This window comes from Drosophila novamexicana, unplaced genomic scaffold (assembly GCF_003285875.2).
Source record: "Drosophila novamexicana strain 15010-1031.04,08,12 unplaced genomic scaffold, DnovRS2.1 tig00000121-arrow-pilon, whole genome shotgun sequence".
In the NCBI taxonomy this organism is placed as follows: Eukaryota; Metazoa; Arthropoda; class Insecta; order Diptera; family Drosophilidae; genus Drosophila; species Drosophila novamexicana.
In genome coordinates, this window is record NW_020824773.1 from 930,945 (window position 1) to 951,206 (window position 20,262).

At 40.3% G+C, this 20,262-nt stretch overlaps 6 protein-coding genes across 7 annotated transcripts; 3 read left to right on the forward strand and 3 right to left on the reverse strand.

Annotated features, from left to right (window-relative positions):
* Positions 1–42: 42 nt before the first annotated feature.
* LOC115757852 (nedd8-activating enzyme E1 catalytic subunit) lies at positions 43–1,512 on the reverse strand. The gene has a single exon (XM_030698286.1). The coding sequence runs from the start codon at positions 1,420–1,422 to the stop codon at positions 67–69; it is 1,356 nt and encodes a 451-aa protein (XP_030554146.1). The 5' UTR covers positions 1,423–1,512; the 3' UTR covers positions 43–66.
* A 234-nt stretch (positions 1,513–1,746) lies between these two features.
* LOC115758091 (rac GTPase-activating protein 1) lies at positions 1,747–4,344 on the forward strand. Its single transcript, XM_030698610.1, has 4 exons — positions 1,747–2,101; positions 2,156–3,089; positions 3,157–3,953; positions 4,015–4,344. The coding sequence occupies exons 1-4, from the start codon at positions 2,023–2,025 to the stop codon at positions 4,086–4,088; spliced, it is 1,884 nt and encodes a 627-aa protein (XP_030554470.1). The 5' UTR covers positions 1,747–2,022; the 3' UTR covers positions 4,089–4,344.
* A 1,225-nt stretch (positions 4,345–5,569) lies between these two features.
* On the forward strand, positions 5,570–7,055 carry LOC115757861 (probable enoyl-CoA hydratase, mitochondrial). Its single transcript, XM_030698296.1, has 4 exons — positions 5,570–5,678; positions 5,749–5,853; positions 6,113–6,831; positions 6,890–7,055. Exons 2-4 carry the CDS (start codon positions 5,757–5,759, stop codon positions 6,953–6,955), a joined length of 882 nt encoding a protein of 293 aa, XP_030554156.1. The 5' UTR covers positions 5,570–5,678; positions 5,749–5,756; the 3' UTR covers positions 6,956–7,055.
* Positions 7,056–10,158: 3,103 nt separating this feature from the next.
* LOC115757888 (synaptogyrin) lies at positions 10,159–13,205 on the forward strand. 2 transcript variants are annotated; one of them, XM_030698333.1, is made up of 6 exons: positions 10,167–10,241; positions 10,754–10,907; positions 12,075–12,306; positions 12,366–12,505; positions 12,561–12,732; positions 12,799–13,205. In XM_030698333.1, the coding sequence occupies exons 2-6, from the start codon at positions 10,779–10,781 to the stop codon at positions 12,843–12,845; spliced, it is 720 nt and encodes a 239-aa protein (XP_030554193.1). In that variant the 5' UTR covers positions 10,167–10,241; positions 10,754–10,778; the 3' UTR covers positions 12,846–13,205. The 2 variants fall into 2 exon arrangements, with proteins under 2 accessions (XP_030554192.1, XP_030554193.1); XM_030698332.1 differs by having other exon boundaries at positions 10,159–10,907.
* A 1,932-nt stretch (positions 13,206–15,137) lies between these two features.
* On the reverse strand, positions 15,138–15,758 carry LOC115757911 (protein CTLA-2-beta). Its single transcript, XM_030698366.1, has 2 exons — positions 15,541–15,758; positions 15,138–15,436 (listed from the first exon to the last, which is right to left on the reverse strand). Exons 1-2 carry the CDS (start codon positions 15,730–15,732, stop codon positions 15,242–15,244), a joined length of 387 nt encoding a protein of 128 aa, XP_030554226.1. The 5' UTR covers positions 15,733–15,758; the 3' UTR covers positions 15,138–15,241.
* A 447-nt stretch (positions 15,759–16,205) lies between these two features.
* LOC115757912 (cathepsin L1) lies at positions 16,206–18,588 on the reverse strand. Its single transcript, XM_030698367.1, has 3 exons — positions 18,519–18,588; positions 17,406–17,725; positions 16,206–17,025 (listed from the first exon to the last, which is right to left on the reverse strand). The coding sequence occupies exons 2-3, from the start codon at positions 17,723–17,725 to the stop codon at positions 16,296–16,298; spliced, it is 1,050 nt and encodes a 349-aa protein (XP_030554227.1). The 5' UTR covers positions 18,519–18,588; the 3' UTR covers positions 16,206–16,295.
* Between the last annotated feature and the right edge of the window lie 1,674 nt (positions 18,589–20,262).

The window sequence follows — 20,262 nt, forward strand, 5'->3', positions numbered from 1 at the left end:
GATAATTGTGTTTCAATTCAGTAATGTGCGTTTAGATTTGAATATTTATTTATTTTTTTTTTGCAATTATAACATTTCAACCTCGTTGGCCTGGTACTTGAGCTGCAGCGTAATGGACGTTGGCGATGTGGCATCGGTTATTGTCAGCTGTTGACCATCTTGGAGGCCCAGCTCGCCCAGCGACTGCGTCAAGTTCTTGCGCGTGGCCTCTTCAATGCTTTTCACATTGGCCATGTACAGAGTGCGCTGCTTGCCATCGGCCATGACGGTGGTCAGTGCTGGGCTCTTGAGCTGAAAACGCGGCAATTCGCACAATTGCTTGATAACATCCTCAAGGGTTGTCGTATTGGGATCCTCAATGTGCAGCAATTGCGGCGTGTTGCTGCAGGCCAAGCAGCCATCCGACTTTTCCGCCTCATAGGTGTACGAATAAATGCCGTCCAGATCGTTGAAGTTGAAATAGTTGGACATGCTATCGTAGCAGCTGGTGGCCAGCTTAAACACCTCCAGGGCGCAGGCGGCGGCAATCACCGCATTGGTGCTGGCCACTGCCGGAATAATATGCTTGATGACGCCCTGCACCAGGCGATACGTGACGCCGCTTATATTAAACTGATTGGCACGCTCCAGGGCACGCTCATATATCCAGCCAATGTGCTGTGGATCATCGCCGTCCAGCGGCGCACTGAAGGGGCTCTCCTTGTCCCATTGTATTATCTTCACATACTCAATGCAGTGCTCTGGCAGTCGCGGCGTGTTTGCGATCGTGCACAACGGATAATTGACCTGCGGCGGAAACAGGTCCAAGGTGCACTCAATGCAGGCAGTGAAGCCGGGCAATATGACACGTGCATTGCCCTTAAATCCCTCGGTGCCACCGTCTATCATTGGTATAATCGAGGACACGTCAAGGCTGTTGTCTTCGTCGTAGCGCAGCATAGAGAGCAGCATGCCGTTGATCCAGCGGCGTGCCACTATAGAGTCCAGGCCGCAGACAATGATGTGGAACTGTTGGTAGAATGACTCATCGAAGTCCTGTATCTTGGCAAAGTGAGGCGTCACCCTACATGTGGGTATACGATTATTAATAAAGCGGGCGGCGCATTCCGCCTTCGATGATCCAATATCCGTGCGCCGAAACAGAAACTGACGGTTCAGATTGGACAGCTCTATGGTGTCCATATCAATCACATGCAAATCACCGAAACCCATCAGTGCCAAATCTTTGAGCAGCTCACAGCCCAATCCGCCGGCGCCTATGATGAGCACTTTGGACTTCGTCTGGAGAAAATCCAAATTGTCCGGCGACGGCGAAAAATCATCCTTGCAAAAGAGACCCTCTCGCTCCAGGATATGCCGCAACCCATTAAAGCGTTTGCTTTGTAGCGTTAAAGCGGGATTGGAAGGCGAGGCAACTGACATTATTTCGTCGAATTCAATTTCTAAATCCTCGAGTGCAAATTAATCAAAGCGGCAAAATATTGGTTATATTTAGTAAAATAGTCAAAAAACACCTAAATAATGCTCATTAAAAACCAAAAATAAAATACTGTACTTTTTCACCAATTAATTTAGTATTTCAACCATATATATAAAACAAATCAGCTGTCAGTTTTTATTAAAATTAAAAACGAGACTTAGTTACGCGATACGCCACATGCATTTTTGTAAAGGAAAACTGAACATTCCATTATAAATATATTAAGATTTTAAATTAATCGAATACTGCTTAACTATCGATTTTACTAATCACATTTAGGGTAAACGATAGCAAAACTATCGGCTATCGCACACATCTCCATACAAATTTAAAACAACGGCACTTCAATCGAAGAAAAAGTCGCGTCCTTTGTAGCGTGCTTCCTCTTTGCTGTACTTATTGTTGTAAATAAGATCAAATTCGGAAAAAAACGAAAATTTAGGAAGTGAGAGTGAAAGTAAAGTGTATAAAATTTTAGTAAATTGCTGCGCTTTTAATTACAATTAAATTGCTGCAGTCAAATTGGCGCGCACTCATCTAAAATGACGCTCTCCGTGTTGGCGTCGTTTGACGATCTGCGACGTTGCATGCAAGTGCTGACCGAAGGCACCGCTGAGGAGGGTGAGTGCATGCAGCAGCAAGTAATACTGTAACTCGTATTGGTATCCCCTACAGAATTCCTGCGCTTCTTGCGCTTGTTCGAACAGTACCACGAGAAATGCAATGGCTACGCCACACAAAATGCGCGCCTACAAACAGAACTGGACAAATCGCTGGCTAAGATGGGCGATCTGGAGGGCAAGCTGTATCATGCGCGCCGCATCATTGATACGGAAATCAAGGCGCGGCGTCTGGCGGAGCACGAGCGCGACGCCATGGAAAATAAGATAATGGCCGTTGCCGATTTGCTGCGCCACGAACGAAATCTGAACAACGAGACGCGCGATAAGTTGGCTTTTCTAAATACGCTGCCTTCGGCCTCGACGCGCAAGCGCAAGTCCCTAAATACACTGCACGAGGACAAGTCATATGGCGACATTAATTCAACAGGCTCTTTGCTATCCGACTTATCTATAACACATTCTGAGGATGATTTTCTCGATGTGCGTCGCTCCAAGTCTTGGCGTGAACACCGTCCGTCATTGCCCAAAAATCCTGTGCCGTGTGTGGGCACTAAACGCTCTCGTCTGAGTACAGGCCACAATGGAAGCAACGTTGGCACACCAACCGCTGGCACCGTCAGCGCCACAACGCATCGCTCGGGTCACGTGGATCAGCACACATTGGATGTGGGCCAGGGTGCTGAGCGCTTCTGCGCCACCACCAAGGTGACGATACCACAGGATGGCCAGGGTGTCATACGCGCCGAGTCTACCATTGAGTCGCTGCCCGTGATTGTGTCTCATGAACGCGTTGCCGATGTCCAGACTACCTCAACGCCGCGTCGTTCGGGCGTCAAAGAGCCCACAGCGCCGCCGCAAACGCCACTTAATAATGCTATGGCTGTGGGCATGTCGCCGGCGCAGCAGAATCGTCTCTTAATGCGGAAGCACAGCTTCAGCCAGAAGACCTTTTTGCGTGGCGACAACTGTGTCCAGTGCCAAAAGCGGTACAGTCAAACATTGAAAGTTCACTAACCCCAATAGAAATTTAACATCAATTTTAATATCTTGCAGCATTCGCTTTGGCTCGGTGGGATTGCGCTGTCGTGACTGTCCGGTGCGCTGTCACCTCGACTGTCGACAGCTGCTCACCGTCAGCTGTGTGCCGCAGTCGGGCACGCCCACGGCGAAAACGGAGATGCATTATCTGAGCGATTTTGCGCCAGCAAGTGCGCCCATGATACCTGCACTGATTGTGCACTGTGTCAACGAGATTGAGGCGCGTGGTCTTAGTGAGGTGGGTCTCTATCGCATGTCGTCGTCGGAGCGCGAGTACAAGGCACTGAAGGAGCAGTTCCTGCGCGGCAAGGTGACACCCCATTTGGGAAGTACGGACATCTATGTGCTGTGCTGTTGTGTCAAGGACTTCTTGCGCACGTTGCGCGAACCGCTCATACCTACGAGCCAGTGGAAGGACTTTGCCAATGCTGTGCAAAATCCAGACAACAAGCTGGCCATTGAGTCTCTTTATCAGGCAGTGGAGCAACTGCCGCCCGCTAATCGCGACACTATGGCATTCCTAATGCTGCATTTCCAGCGCATTGCCGATTGCCCAGTCGTAATGATGCCCATAGATAATATATCTAAGATATTTGGGCCCACAATTATGGGCTATTCGTCGCGGGATCCGGATCAGCATGCTCTCTACACAGAAGTCTTTACGCAAACGCAAGTAATGAAAGCACTGCTCGAGCTACCCGGCACTTTTTGGCAGCAGTACCTGGCCTTCGAGCCTTCACCACCGTTGGTACCACCTGGCAGCGGTGTCAAACGTGTACCCAGCAACAACAGGGATCTGTTCTCGCTATATGGTATTTACTGCTATTCACATAACTATATAAATTTTATAATGCTACCATTTATTTTCGCCAGCTACGCCACTTAAGGGCACTATGAAGAAGCGCAAATTTTACGGCACGCCACCAATGTCTGCGCACAAGAAGTAGGGGATCGGCAACCGTTCCTATCCCCGAATGATTAGATATTATATTATGCATCGCTGGCGTGCTGACTTAAATCTACAAGTATTTCTATTTTTTTCTTTTGTTTGCACTAGCTGTGTGCTTATAGTTTTATAGAACTGCTCCTGAAATGTTATTACAGACTTTGAATACTGTTTATACATACAACTGCATTGATTCAATACTTAACAATTTGTCAACTAAGAATTCTCAACTACATTCGTTCTATTTTGGTAATCAATATTATATTTGTATAATAAAAAAAAAACTGAACAATTCTTTGGATACACAAAACATATTATACGAATTTCTTATGCATTATTATTATTTAATTTAAGTAAAAGTTGCGTTATAAAAACCCACTTTGAAAGAAGAGTCCTGCTTTAAAAGTCAAAAGTAAAATGCATTTGTTACAAATTTTAAGGTTCAACTGAACTGACCAGATTACCACAGACAGCTCTCAATCTCTAAACTAATCACTAATAATTATTTGTGTTATATACTTTTTATAGATTAGGGCAGCACGAACAAGAGCTGTCTAGCCTGGGGTGTCTAACTATGCTGTACCCTTCCCCTTCATCCCACACTGGGGAATGCATGTTTGAATTACTCAAGTCTTTATTGTCCAATCTTTATGAAAGGTTTAGATTATAAATATGACATGAAAAAGCATTAACAATTTTAGGGGAAGTACCCATTATAAGAGGACAGTATGCGTGCAAAAATCGTAATTTTAAGGGAATTTACTGAGGTACCCGGGATCCAAAAGAAACACATATTTTCGATTACCTGGCGTAGGCTGAAGGGCAAGCATAACAAACGATACAAAGTGCCAATGTGGAGGGCAAACTTTTTCTTCCTTGAAAGTAACTGAAAAATCTTATAGTTTTGTTATTATTAACTGCCAAAGTTTAGAGAAAATTGCCCAAAAACGGGCAGATTTTAAATAAAAAAAATTATTTTGGTTAGCCAAAAATGTTATTTTAATTTAATTATCTAAATATACATATACATAAAATTGGACTAGTTGCATTTAATTCCAATTCAAAAATTAACTGTATTGCAAGCAAAGACAATCGATTTTAAGAAAGTTGTCGTAAGTATCGGCTAATCAAATATATCGATAGTTAGTTTAGCAAGCGAGAAATGTTTAATTGATATGTAAAATAAAAACAATAAACAAACCATTTATATTTATATCTTTTAAAAAACAGTTTAAAACTGTAAATGAATGTAATTGGTTTAAAAACATACATTTTTATAAACAAAGTATTAGCTATATAGTGTGACACAGGTAAAAGTTGAGTCATTTTATTTGTTTTCTCTATCACATTTGAAATTAAGTAATTGTTCTGATTTACTTTATTTGATTTATCTATATTTTGAATTAGCTGCAAGATATATTTTTCGTTTATTATGGACAATTACGACGTTCATATTGCATACGTGCGTGGACTGGAACGAATTTCGATTATTCGTGCCATAACATTGGCTCATCACCATTTTCCAACCGGCTCCAAGCATCGTGCGATCGATCATCTAGAGACTAGACATTCCCGCTCCAGCGTTCTGATCGTAAGTAACAAGCGTCACGCAATATCTCCTTACCTTAATCAGAGGATAACACTTTTCGTTTTCAAAATAGGTGTTAGAATGGCCAACATTGCAAAACTCTTTACCGTGCGTGCACAAACCTTGGTCCAGGCTGCCGCCCGTCAGCCACAAGTGGCCGCCCGTTTCAGCAGCACCTGTAAGTACTCACACACACACACACACACACACACACACACACACACACACACACACACACACACACATAACACCAATGCAGATAAAGAACAAAGTCCACTCGAACAGAACACGTTAATTAATATAAATCCATAAAAACTGTGGCACAACTATTTATTTTATTGCCCATTAGTTGTGTGCAAGCACGAAAAAAAAAATAACAATGATTACGTAAGTTTCGTGATATCAATTCGTTTGCCATCTCTTTCCCTCTGCAACAGCCAGCAACTATGAATTCATTAAAACCGAAGTGACTGGAGAGAAGAAAAATGTGGCTGTTATCACATTGAACCGTCCCAAGGCGTTGAATGCGCTGTGCAATGGCCTGATGCAGGAGCTGTCCACCGCTCTGAAGGGCTTTGGCAAGGACGCGAATATCGCCGCCATTGTGCTGACTGGCAGCGAGAAGGCTTTTGCCGCTGGCGCAGACATCAAGGAGATGGCACCCAACACATACTCCCAGTGCATTCAGGGCAACTTCCTTAACGACTGGACAGAGGTGGCTCGCACCCAGAAGCCCATCATTGCTGCGGTCAATGGTTATGCTCTCGGCGGCGGCTGTGAGTTGGCAATGATGTGCGACATTATCTATGCAGGCGAGAAGGCCAAGTTCGGCCAGCCAGAAATTGCGCTAGGCACCATTCCCGGTGCTGGCGGCACTCAGCGCTTGACACGTGTGGTCGGCAAGTCCAAGGCCATGGAAATGTGTCTGACTGGCAACATGATCAATGCCCAGGAGGCGGAGAAGGTTGGCCTGGTCAGCAAGGTCATTCCAGCCGATCAACTGCTGGGCGAGGCGATCAAACTGGGCGAGAAAATTGGCACCCACTCTAATTTGATTGTGCAGCTGTGCAAGGAGGCTGTCAACACCGCATATGAGACAACTCTGCAGGAGGGTCTCAAGTTTGAGCGCCGCACCTTCCATGCCACATTCTCGACGGTGAGCTGATTGATTACGTAATACTTATTATATTTCTAATTTTGTTTTCTCTTCGCAGGCTGATCGCAAAGAGGGCATGCAGGCCTTTGTGGAGAAGCGCCCGGCCAAGTTCACCAGCGAGTAGATCAGAATAATCAAGAATAATCAAATTGAAAGCCAGCAATGCATTTATAAAATCAAACCCCGTTGTTAATACGCAATTAAAATACGTTGAATAATCTGTAATTTGTCACATAGATTATATATTCATTCTTTTTGCTTATAAATCTATGTTAAAATTATGAAACAGTTAAAAAAACACGTTTGTACACATGAAATATGAATGTCAAAATGCCAGCTGTACGATCTTATCCACAAGTTCCTAGGAGCAGATGTACGACAACTCCTTTAAGGAGCTCAATTGGTTGTCGGTTGATCTTTGACCAAATGTGGTCATAGATCAACTGACAACCAATCTTGCCGTCGTCATCTGCATGTGCAGGAACTGATAATATTACAGGGCTGCTCCTTTCCGCTTCGATAGACAGATTGAGCCAGCCTTTTGCATTTCCATGCTTCACGCTTTAATAAAAGTCGATAGTAGTTCTGTAGTTGCATTCGCCGCCCCTTGGCCTTCATTTCTCTTATGAGTGGCGTATCGGCTTCCATCTTTCCTAACTTAAACATTTTGCAGGTATTACAGGTAGCACAAGTACATTCCGTACGATGTTTGGTAGGCTGTAGCTCTGGTTTCCTACGATAGCGTCGAATTACCAATGGTTTCAGGGAACCTGTTTTAGAATCGCTAGGGATTCGTAGCTTCTCCAATTTGGTGGGAAATTTGCTTCTTTTTTTCTTAGCGATTTTCTCATATCTCGGTGGTTTTGTCTTCCACAACTGCGTCTGGGCCTCTCGCACAAAATTGCGTTCGCGTTTTTTTCTGAGCGGAACATCCTCCCGAATTTCTACGTGTTTCATTAACTCGGCTATTTGTGCCGCCAGCTGGGCACGCTTCTCCGATAGCCACTGACCTGATTTACTTGAATTAATATCTATGCTCGATTGAAAGTCATAAAACGAATATGAACTGGTTGTCTTAAATCTTTTTTGGTCATTTGGCTGATCGGTTGAATCAATTTCGGCCTCTACATTGCTAGATGCCAAGCCGACCAGGCTGTCAATTTTTCGACTACGGAGAGAGCTTGGCGTCTTACTTGAGCTTAATCTAATATTATAAATTTTCCTTACTCGGCTTGAGTATCTTTTCATGCTAACTCTTTTACGCTGAGCTTCGCCATGTTGAGGGTAACGAATTGGTTCATAAAGTGAAAGCTTAAATGAATTTTGTGCGGGAAGTATATACCCTACCGATGGCGAAGGACTTGTCACTTCCTGCTCCTCATTTGCCAACGATTTTGAGGATGAATGACTGCTCATCGCAGATGAGCTACGCGGAATAGTTTCTTTATGGTAGAACAATTTCTCCGGAATACGCGACTTAGTTTGAGATGTATATTTCAAATTCCACACATCGAAGGAGTCTAAAGATCCTTTAGGATACTCTATTTTGCCCCTGCGAGATGGCCTGTATTTAATTTTCCTGATTATACTGTTTCCACTCCTTGTTAAGGAACTGCCTACAGACGCTCGTTTTCTTTCCCCATTGTCAATTAACTTCTTTTTTACATTCGCTTTTCGTTTTATAGCGTATCTGCTCTTTATTAATTTATATTCTTCCGGCTCGTTGGCATTCGTATCTTTCAACATAATATCAAAGGTTGCAGTAAACTTGGGTTGGATACCGACCACGTCTGAGGCACTTCGCTTTTTCCTGTCTCTTCCCTTGATGGCCAAAAAGTGTTGACTTCTTAGTAATCGATGCTGTTCAGGCATTTCCGGATTAACATCCTGCAACATCTTCTCAAAAGTTTTAGTATAAGCGGGTTGGTCTTCGGTCTTTAATGGGGCCTGCTTTGCTTCGGTCTTTAATGGGGCCTGCTTTGGTTCGGTCTTTAATGGGGCCTGCTTTGGTTCGGCCCTTAATGGGGCCTGCTTTGGTTCGGCCTTTAAGGGGGCTTGCTTTAGTGCTTCAGTATCCCTCGGTGCTGCATTAATTTTTTTCTTTTGTGTCACAGGTGAGTCAGGTACCATGGCGTACTGATTGAATCTATTGCTTCGATGCAGCGCAGGTGCCTCCTGTTTTGTATCCGCTCGCAAACCATGTCTGCTCTTTAATAAGGTGTTGAATTCAGGCACCTTGGTACCTTGTAACATCTTTGCGAATTTTTTTGTGAACTTGGGTTGTGGTTCGATACTTCCTTGAGAGTATGTGCCAAATTTTGTGGTTACGGTTTTCGGCTGTTCTTTAGATTGTATATTCTTTGCATTTTTCTGGGGACAGAATTGCAATATGAGATTCCGCTCTTGAACCATTTGTTTCTTTTTTTTGTCTGTGCTCAAAGTATACCTATCTGTAATAACTTGATTTGTAGCAAGCTCTGACTCATGTTTTTCTCGTAAATGTCGCTGAGAGTTTTTGTGAATCGGCTTCTTTTTCTGGTAATCTTCCCTGTTTCGATATGTTCCAAAGGTTGTTATAATATCATCTGATGGTGTTTTCAAATTTTTATTATTCTTTTGCTTTAAGAACGGCTGGATAAGATGGTATTCTCGAAGGAATTCCTTCTTTTTATGCTCATATTTATCTGTCCGATTTGTTTCTGGTTCTGTTTGTGTGGATTTCTGTTTAAAAACCTCAGGTTCCGGCTCTAATTTGGTCGGTAGCTTGTTGACCCTTTGAGGTCTCGCCTGTTCTGGCTCCTGCAACCAACTTGGCCTAGTAGCTCTTGGATTGTTTCTAAAGTTCGGCGCATACTTTTGGTAGTAAGGGGTTGTATTCGGATGCAACGGCACAGACTCCAAGCAATTGAACACAAAGCTGCCTAACCAATTTCGTTGTTGATGTCTCTCGTAACCACACGGCAAGCACCACTTTCCATTTATTTCCTTTTTTTGTTTGCATAACAAAGGGCAACGCATTAACGCTTCACTACTTTATATTTTGAATACACATATAATTTTTTTTAGTATATTTATTAGAAGAGAGAAAACTTATGGGCAACTCAGTTGGCGCCAAATTGCATACGAATACGATACTATCGGTAGTGTTGTAAAAGGTTTACGCAATTCAGCAGGGTGGCAACTTTTGAATATTTTATTTAAACTATGTTGGACGTTTTCGAGAAATGTTTTATACATTAATCCCAGCTTCGTAGCGATAGTTAAATAGTTATCGATTGTACAAACAATATTATCGCTTAGCAGCCTGACACACACACATGCACACGCACACAATGACTCACTGAGAGCGAGTACAGGACGTTACATACACTTTACTGTTAGTCCTGCGCGTTGGCCGTTGTGTGAGAAAAGTAAAAGTGAAAATCAGGCCCTTGAAATTTTGTGGAATATTTATTAATTATGCATAATTAATAACAGATAAATTGTGCGCGTGTCCCTTGTTTGTTTTGAATAACGTTTGCGACTTCTGTAGTTTGACGCGTGCGAGTGTGCCACAGGAATTCGTGAGCACAACCAAACCTTTTGAGCTTTGCTATTTCTGGTGTGCTGTAATCTATAATTGTGATATACTACAGCATAGCACACACACACATATAGAGCTTGCCAGTGTATACATGTACGGACAGCCGCACACATACTACCAAACGTAACGTACAAGACGCCCCCGCTTTGCCCTTGAGCTGGCATAGTGAGAAGCATTCGATTTTTCACAACAAGACGTGAGAAACGCAAAAAAATACCCACACACACACACACACGACTGACTAAAGTTTGCGCAGCTCGCACGCGTTATAGAAAAAAATATAAATATACACAGAGAAATATACAATAAAAAAACGTATATATATATATATATATATAGAGCAAGCAAGTGGTAGGCGTTAATAATGGATGTGCTTAATCAAATACTCAACATTAATGCTGGTGGCGCCTATGGCGGGGGCAAGGCGGGCGGCGCCTTCGATCCGTTGACGTTTGCCATGAAACCTCAAGTTGTCATACGCGCCCTATGCTGGGTAAGTTAAACAAAGGGGCCACCCTATCTTAAACTTGGTGACTGATGGCCTCACACAAAGGACATTTCAACATTACGTTGTCGTTGACGCAGGAGTTTCTATTAAATTACGGGTTAACGATGCTGGGCATTCCGAAACGAATAGCATTTTTATTTCCAATTAGAACTGCGGAATTTTAACAAGGAAGCCATTTTGTTTTTAAGATTCCTCTCGAGCAGATAAAATTGGATTATTAGTTTTACTGTTATTATTTCTATAACTATTATTTGCATTTCTAATAAGACTAAGACTTTCTAATAAGACTATAAGATTATTTCATATTTACCTTAATTGCAATAACTCGAAAAGTTGTTATACTATTTATAAGTTTTAATTAGTAAAAATGAAACGTCGTGGGAATATCGTGGATTTGTTGTTGGTGTTAATGACTGTATCGTGATTTGTTTATGCAGCTCGGTAGAGAGTAAACGTTACTTGGGGATGACTCAGGAATTAGAGCATGGTTGACAACTGGGCCAAGTCGAAGACACAGCTGTGCAGGCGCCATTAAAAGTCGCACGTCTATGAAAATTTGAAATAAAGTCCATAAAATATAAGCCATTGCAATGGCCACTAAATAAAGCCATTTTAATGGCCAGCATGTGCGACACAGCTAAAAGGCAAGTGAGAGAAATGGGTTTAGCCGTCATTTCGAATAAGAGCTCGCTTTCATTTACGTTTAATGGCATTCTGAGCTGACGACATATACTTAACCATATATACTATATATATACTAAATATACGTATTATTTGCACAGCGACAACAACTGAGAGCTTGCCAAGCTTGGTCAAGGACCAGCTTTGTTATTGCAGTTGGCATTGCCTATCCCCAGGCGCTTCTTTTGCTCACTAAACTTGGCCTTCGCTTCAAATTGGGTCACAAACCTAAATGCGCGCCTGTATTGGTGTCTGTTTATCTGTGTGTGAGTGCGTGTGTTTGTGTGTGTACTTGAACTTCTGGTTTGTTGCACCTGCTCTTTAAAATCAATACATTTATTTGACTGGACGCTAAGCGGGGACGGGGTGTGCGTGTCTGCCCTATCGGATCGGGTTACACTTTGGGATTTTATAAAGGTTGTTTTTCCATTGTTTCAGCAAAAAGTAATTTGATTTTGAACATTTTCCCAGCTCTTTTCCATTGTGGTCTTCGGCTGCATATCCTCCGAGGGCTGGGTCGAAAAGGATGGCAAGGAGATGTGTCTATATAATAACGATGGCATGGCCTGTAAATATGGCAATACCGTTGGCATTTTTGGCTTTCTCGCCTCCATGTACTTCATTGGCGGCGAGTTCATGTTCGAGCGCATGTCCTCGGTGAAGAGCAGAAAGCGTTACGTCATGGGCGACATGGGATTCTCGGGTACGTACGGATTAAACTTAATTGCTTTGGTTATCTTCTGCTAATGCTTGCAATTGCAGCTGCCTGGGCATTTATGTACTTTATCGCGTTCTTCTATTTGTGGTCCCAGTGGAGCTCGGCACCCATGCCCCCGCAGGGAATTGGCGCCGGCAGCATGAAGACGGCCATTGTATTCTGCTTTTTTAGCATCTTCAGCTGGGTGAGTCGCAAGCTCAGTTGGTTATTTTTGTGGACTTAACCAAGTTTATTTGCAGGCTCTGTGCGCCTTTATGGCCTATAAACGTTTCCTGATTGGCGCCGGCGACGAGTTCACCTCGGCCTTTGAGACTGATCCGGCCAACGTGGTGCACCAGCAGGCATATAGCTACTCCATGGACAACGACAATGAGCAGTACAGTGCCTCGCCATTTGGTCAGCCACAGCAGGGTTAGTTCGCTCATATGCCAGTCGATATAGATTGTGTGTATATATTATTTTGCATATTTTTTGCAGGCATCGAACAACAGTCGGGCATGGAGTATCAGCAACCCACCTACTAAGCGTATCTCTTAGCAAGTTGTGCCACTCCTCCGTTGTCGACACACACATTTTTTGGTAGTGCAAATGGCAAATACAATTTTTACACCAACTGCAACTATAGTGCACAAGTTGGCTTAACCTAATACACCGATGTCAAGCATATACGAACAACAACAACTACAACCACAACTACAACAACAATGCCATGCATTTGCTTCAGCAAGGAATACAGTAAGCAGCAAGCCGATCTGCTCAGATGAAAGCCCTATCCTTATACAGTATAATATTAATGATAATAATTTATAAGCTAGCCCCCTAAGTTATGTGTGCAGTTTTTGTAGTGAAAATTTGTTGCAATATGTACGAGTATGATATATACACATTATAAACTAAATACTATATATTTGTATATATATATATATATATATATATATATATATATATATATATATATATATATATATACTTATGCTTTAAACGTTGTTAGTTGTTTAGTATATTGTATTAAATTTTCTTGTGCAAGGCCCTGGCCCTCTATGCTCAGCTCTGGATTTGCCCTGACAGCAGCAAATAATGAAAAGAGAAATACAAAAAAATACAAAAATGTTTTTTAGACAAATTTACACACGCCAACAGCAAAAATTATATAGTAATCGATCCACACTAGTTAACTGGCAGACATCACAAAAACTGCTCAAAACATATCCATTTTACAACCAACCAAAAGACACACAAGCATTTTACACCTAATAATTCCTACTTCTGCTTGCTCATACAAAATATTTCTTTCTAATGCCCGACAGCTGCAGGAGCTATGGCCAGGGTCGCTTGAATTTAGCGCATATATATATATATGTATGGAAACAATAAAACACAACGCCAAAATGTAAAAATTCTAAAATTGAATTACAGCTAATTATTGTTAAACTCAAAAATGCTCCCAAGATATGAGCAAATGGGTTGAAATTAATGAGAAATCTTACAAAAGCGTTTGACTTGAGCAAATTATAATTTGCATAAGATATTAGTCTGAAAGGTGAGCTCTAACCAGCCCAAGTCTCACTTCTTCAAGAACCCAAGCTCTCGAACCTCAGTATTCAAACACAATTCATACACTATTTAGTATTAATATTAATTGGTATTAGAGTCAACAACAATTTGCTGAATTTCGCTTTCGAATCAGTTCCACAGAAATGTATGAAGCTTAGTTAAAAAAAACAACTGGAGGTATGCCATACGAAATATCTGGGGAATAGCTCTGAAAGTAAAGTTCGATAACGATGTTGTTAAATTAACCAACCTCACATTCAAAATACTCATTTATTTATATCGCAAAAAATGAATAATTGGCAAAAATAATTTAGACTTTTAGCAAGACCCCATGGGAACCCACATAACCCACATTGACCCACATAAGAATTGTATAGTATTATAAAATAAACTATTCGTACTATACAATTGAAAATTAACCAATATCAATGAATGTAAACATATTTAAATAATTAAACATAAATGTTTGTTTAGTGCAACATCAAATAATGGTAAACTATGAGAGAATTTGTTAAAAAAAATATATATATTATATATTTATGTATTGTATATGTAAATTGTCTAAGCCAGCTGTATGTATATGTACTATGTTGTATGTGCAAAAGGCTAAGCAAAAGTAATTAAATACTACATTTAAAATAAATGAAAAAACCGTTCATCAAAAAACCTCTATCTAAAGCCAAACCAAACAACACACAAATTTGCGGTAAATTTATAAACTATTCATGTAGAGCTCCTGAATGAAATAAAAATATTTAAACATAATCGGTACAAATTGAAGCTAAATTTTAAATGTACTTGTTTGAAAATCAGTGAACAATAATTTAATAAAACCATTCCCAGCTAAAAATAAAAAACAAACAGTCAATAAATTATGACACATATTTTTAAAAACCAATACAACGCCTGCAAATTATTAGTCACAAAAGCAAATGCGTCTGGAGCATGCATACAACGTGAACTGAATTATTTATGAGCTTAGCTCTATATAAATATACATATATATCGCGTAACAGCGATAAGTATTCCCCAGGTTTGCTTGACACTTACGTGGCTTTATGGGTTGAGAGCTGTTATTGCTGTACCACGATATCAATCTTTAAAATAATGCATTTGCTTTATTATTATTTTATGCTAATTTTATCTAAAACTTATATTCTCAATTTTTCTCTGATATGAATTATGTATATCCATTATTTGCGCGTATCTCACTGTCAAAAAGGCATAAAACTGATTACATTTTTAAAGTGCGTAAATATTTTAAATACTTTATTCGAATTTAAGAAATATTTATAATTTTTTTGCATTTATAAGAAGTTTTAAGACAAAGTAAGTTTTCAAGCATTTTAAAAAGCGGGAATTGCTTTTAATTCATATTGAGATAAGTTTTCTGCCATTCGTCCTGGGTTAAATCGCTGAACTCGTTAACGCCCTTCTTGTAGGTCTCCTGACCCAAATCGTAGGCGGCGTTGTGTTTCTCGATTTCGCTCAGATTCTGGCAGAATATCTTCTGACGCTTCTCCTCATCGCCGCTGCTCTGATAGTCCTTTTGGTACTTTTGCTATTTGTTTAACAAATGAAATTAAATTGATATTTATGATTTTGGATTGCTCTCACTAAATTGTTTTCACTATAAATGCTGAAATTAATGAATATTATTTGTACCTTATACTCAGTCCATTCAGTATCGCATTTGTTATCTGAGGAGTCCTGAAGAGTCGCCGTTGGCACTGGCGTCGTTGATTCTTCCATTTCCGCTTTCACGATTATGTCGGTTGTTGTGGGTGCGGCTCCGGCCCCAGCAGCCAGGCACATGCAAAGCCCGCAAATGCCGAAAAAAATCAGAAGCGAATTCATCCTACAATCTCGAAGTATTCCCACTTACTAAGTGTGGTTCGCATGTGAGACCCCTTTTTATAGACGCTGCGTAAAGAGCAAATGCAAATGTTATGCGATCTGACTTTCAATTAGTTCTTTCACATATTATTAGAAGCTTTTTGTTTTGTCCATGCGACATATGAAATGAACTATAAACTCGTCAACTGATAACCTACTATATATTTTTGAGTGCATATTCATTGAGTTTTTATATAAATTCTCAATTGGTTATTATTTGCATTTTAATCGTATTTGTATATATATAATTCTGTACGTTTTCTTGCACTCGAATTCCTCTTAAACGAATGCTCCGATTTGTATGAAATTTGCGTTCAACTGGGCTAATTTAAATTCACAATAGAAACCGATTGGAGTTTTTTAATGTCTTCTTCCTAACACAAAATTTCAAATAAAATAGTTTTTTTTTTATTTCTACAAAAACATTTCTTATTCCTTCTACAAACTATGGTAACAAAATAAATTCGTATACATGGTATTAACAAATACTTAAAGATACAGACTAAGGCACGGCTGGCACGTGCTCACAGTATAGGATAGCTGCATTCGCTGGCAATGCCACAGAAGCTGCCAGCATTGCGTGGGAGTCGCATGAAGCCAGCCTCGCCCCAGTTTTGTGAGTATGAGTTCTTGATGATCCAATAGTCACGTCCGTTTTCGGTGCCGTAGCCAACGACAACGACCGAATGATTGACTTCATCCTGATTGCACTCCTCGTCCTCGTATATGCCGCCATCGTACTGTTCAAAGGATATGGCACCGGCATTCATTGAGCAGGCCAAGGGGCCCAGCGTGGCAATCACTTGCTTCATCTTCTGCTCATCCCCCGGATCGATGCGCGCATAGTCGCGTATCTTGACAATGCTCTCGCGTGGATACCTGCCGGCCGTTTCATTCTGCCTGCATTCCATCTCCACCTGCTCGTAGGGATACTTGTTCGCCAGCGTAATGCCATGATCCCGTATATACTCAAAGCCGTACTCCTGAAAGCCGCCATCACAGCCCATGTTGCCATAGTCATCGGCACAGTCCATCAAGTTTTGCTGTGACAGCGGCACCAGCACACCAGTGCGCCGAAACAGATGCCCCTCCAGAGCGCCAGTTGTCGCGAATGACCAGCACGAGCCGCAGCCAACTCCCTGAAAGCCAGCTGGTGTGACGCCTCCCTTTTCACGCCAATCAAACGATTCCGGCAGATTGTCACTTAACGCGGTTGTGGCGGGCACAAAGTTGATGTGGCGTGCGGTCAGTTCTCTGAACAAGGGGGGAAAGAACAATAAGTTATAAATGTGGCTCTCTCTTATTCTCCTGAAAACTTAGATATTTATTTCTCACTTATTGTGGTGGATTTATCGAAATTAGTAAAAAATCTTCCGAGCTACATTTTTACATATATGCCATTTACAGATCTTACATAAAGATCTTATATATACTTATACTTCAAAATAAAATGTCAAAATAAAATGTATAAAACATCATGGATTTTCACCCATCTTTCACTCGTGTGTGTGAAAAGTGTTCGTCTTGGAGTTTGGATTGAGCATTAAGTACAAATCAGATGTATATACTTGTCAGCATAATTACAACATTTTAAAATTTCTTATTATATATTTATATATTCACAAAGTACTTACTCGCCCTGAGTTGAGATCTTGGAACCGAGCAGCGTGGCAACCTCCTTGCGTGTCATATCGGCGAGTGTGTTAATATTGAGGCGATAGCTGCTCACACGGCTGTTGGATAGATCCACCAAAGACTTCTTCGCCGCGAAGATGCTCTCACGGAACTCACGCTCCCTTTCGTCCGGATACACCTTGCCCGTCTGCCGCAGAAAGTCATCAAAGTCGCGCACATTGCAGAGCCTTGGGAATGACTGCAGCTTCTGCAATGACACAGCATTTAACCAGGCCAACAGCAGCAGCAGCTGCAACATCTCCGATTTGCACATCCACATCTAAACAGCGAAATGTCGTGTCGAGTGGAAGATGATGTAAGAGTGAAAATGGTTAAATAACAGTCACAGCAGGTGTACCAATCATCACAGTCACATATATCTTGGATTGCCCTAGCGACGCGGTACTTTGCATTAAGTCATCAGGTTTACAACCCTCGAAATTTCCATAGGGAATATATTCTGAATGCACAGTTGATTGTTTTCCAAGAATAACATTTCTTCAGTTTTTATAATAGGCAATCAGAGAGATAAACATTTTAACACTTGCTATCTGATTTATTGTAGAGGAATTTTCTTAGAGGGTAATAGACAGTTCGGCTTGATCGTGAGTGTATTTCTCTTTTGGCCGTTCGGGCCATTTGATTTTATCATCGTGCTTTTTTTGATTAAATTAGTTTTTAATGATTGTCATTAAATTTAAACTGCGACAACCAATTGATGTATTTCGATTTATATATTTTAAAATTATAATATTCATCTCATTTGCATATGAGCCCGCATGTGATATGTTTATTTATGTATTAGTTTCTTTCTTTTTGTGAAATTTCTGCCCTTGGCAAGTAAATCATTTCTTGTACGAATTTCACTTCAAATAATATTCCAAATAATCGGACTTATACACATTTGCGGGTTAATCGGATTTTGATGCGGGTGAAAGGCGCTTAGTCAGAGCTGAGAACGGGGGGTCTTTCGGAAATGCCGACACGCTCGTTATTTTCATAACTATTATTAACGCAGATTGCACACACACACACACGCTTGGTCAATAAATAAATAGATGCACATTAATCACCTTTTGTAACTTTTTTTGTAAATTTTTTTATATTTCTGGCTTTCGGCTTGGACCTCTTTTCGTTTGGAGATCTTGTTAAGATGCCGTTGTCTCGGAGACTGCGAACGTTTTAAGTCGCGCTGGCGACAGTCGCTTCGGTTTTATAGGCTCTGGCCCAAAGACAAATAAAAAACCTGCTCCAAACTTTGAAAATGTGCTCATCTTCAAATTTCTTACCATTTTTCCGATTCGCCTTAAATTCAAATTTATTGTCAATAGATCACAGTTTTTCATAGAGTATATTGACTGTTAAATGGTTTACGCAATATAAATTAACTAACTAGTCTATAGCTATTTCTATCTATTTTAAATTGCATATATTAAATGAATAAAATATTTAAATTATAGTGCTAAATAAATTAAAATTTTAACGCCTAGCATTCACAGGCAGTGCATCTTGAAGTCATTATAAACCATTTTGTTAACGCTTAACATTGACATTCTTTGCTTTAATACTTTATTTTAAATAAATTATCACAATTTAGAACAGCTCGTCGCCAAGTGCCGACGACTCAATACCCTCACCTACCCATTACGTACCTAAATTATTTCATATAACGACACGGCTGAAGCTTAAATAATGAAACAGAAAACAGAAAAACTAATTTTCGGCATATTTATTATTTGTATATTTATTATTTGTATATGAAGAATAATCGATAAATTACAATAAGAGTTGGCTTAAAAATTAGATAATGAGATAGAAGACGCTTTCGGTCTGTAAAACGATGTTGTATGATTGATTGACTGACTGATGGGCAGTCAACCCCAAGCTTTTCAACCTGATCAATAATATATGCACTCATGGCTTCGGAAAGCTCTGGAACAATATGTTTCATATTCGGCTTTAAAGTTTTAATACCTATCGTTAGGGCATTACCACATAAATTTGTTAATTGACTCATTTCTTGTTAATAGCCTGAATACATGCTAACTTATGCAACCAGTTTTGATGATTTACGAACGAATGCAAACTGCACTTCAATGCAACGATGTAAGACTGATGAAGGTATGCATAATCAAGGTATTCAATGTTATCTGGGCTCAACTCAGGAAATGGGAAAGTTTGAGGGGAAAACAAAATTTATTGGACGAATATTTTTTTTTTATTAAGCTAAACAGAGAGAAAAATAGATTAGTATCTGTGGTTACCAAAGTTTCTTACAATTTAGTGAAGGACACGGGGAGGTATTAACAAGGAAAATGTTTTTGAAATGTGTGAACTATAAAATAACTAGAAGAGAGAGAGAGAGAGAGAGAGAGAGAGAGAGAGAGAGAGGGGCTCTTATAAGTCCCGAGTTATGTTAAAAGAAAACAGGATTTCGATATCGACTTCTATCGATTTCATATAACTGGAGTAACCCATCGATAATTTCTAGCTCTTATATGAGATTGATAACTTTTGATGCTAGACAAGAATATACAATATATTAATTGTTGTATGTACGCTTAATAAGCCGGAGAAGTCTGCTTCAGGCTGTTACATACGTTTGCAAAAAATCAATCAACCTTCTTTTCCACTTTTAATGTTTCAGCTTATAAACAATGAACATCAAAATTTGTTTCCGTGTTCTTAAAAGTCTGTGGATGAGTAATCGTATAGACATAGTAGCTTAATTGACAATGTGGACAAACGAAATCTTCAAAGTATTTAACATTTATTTATTTATAACAATATTTAGCATTAATAAATGTACAATAAAAA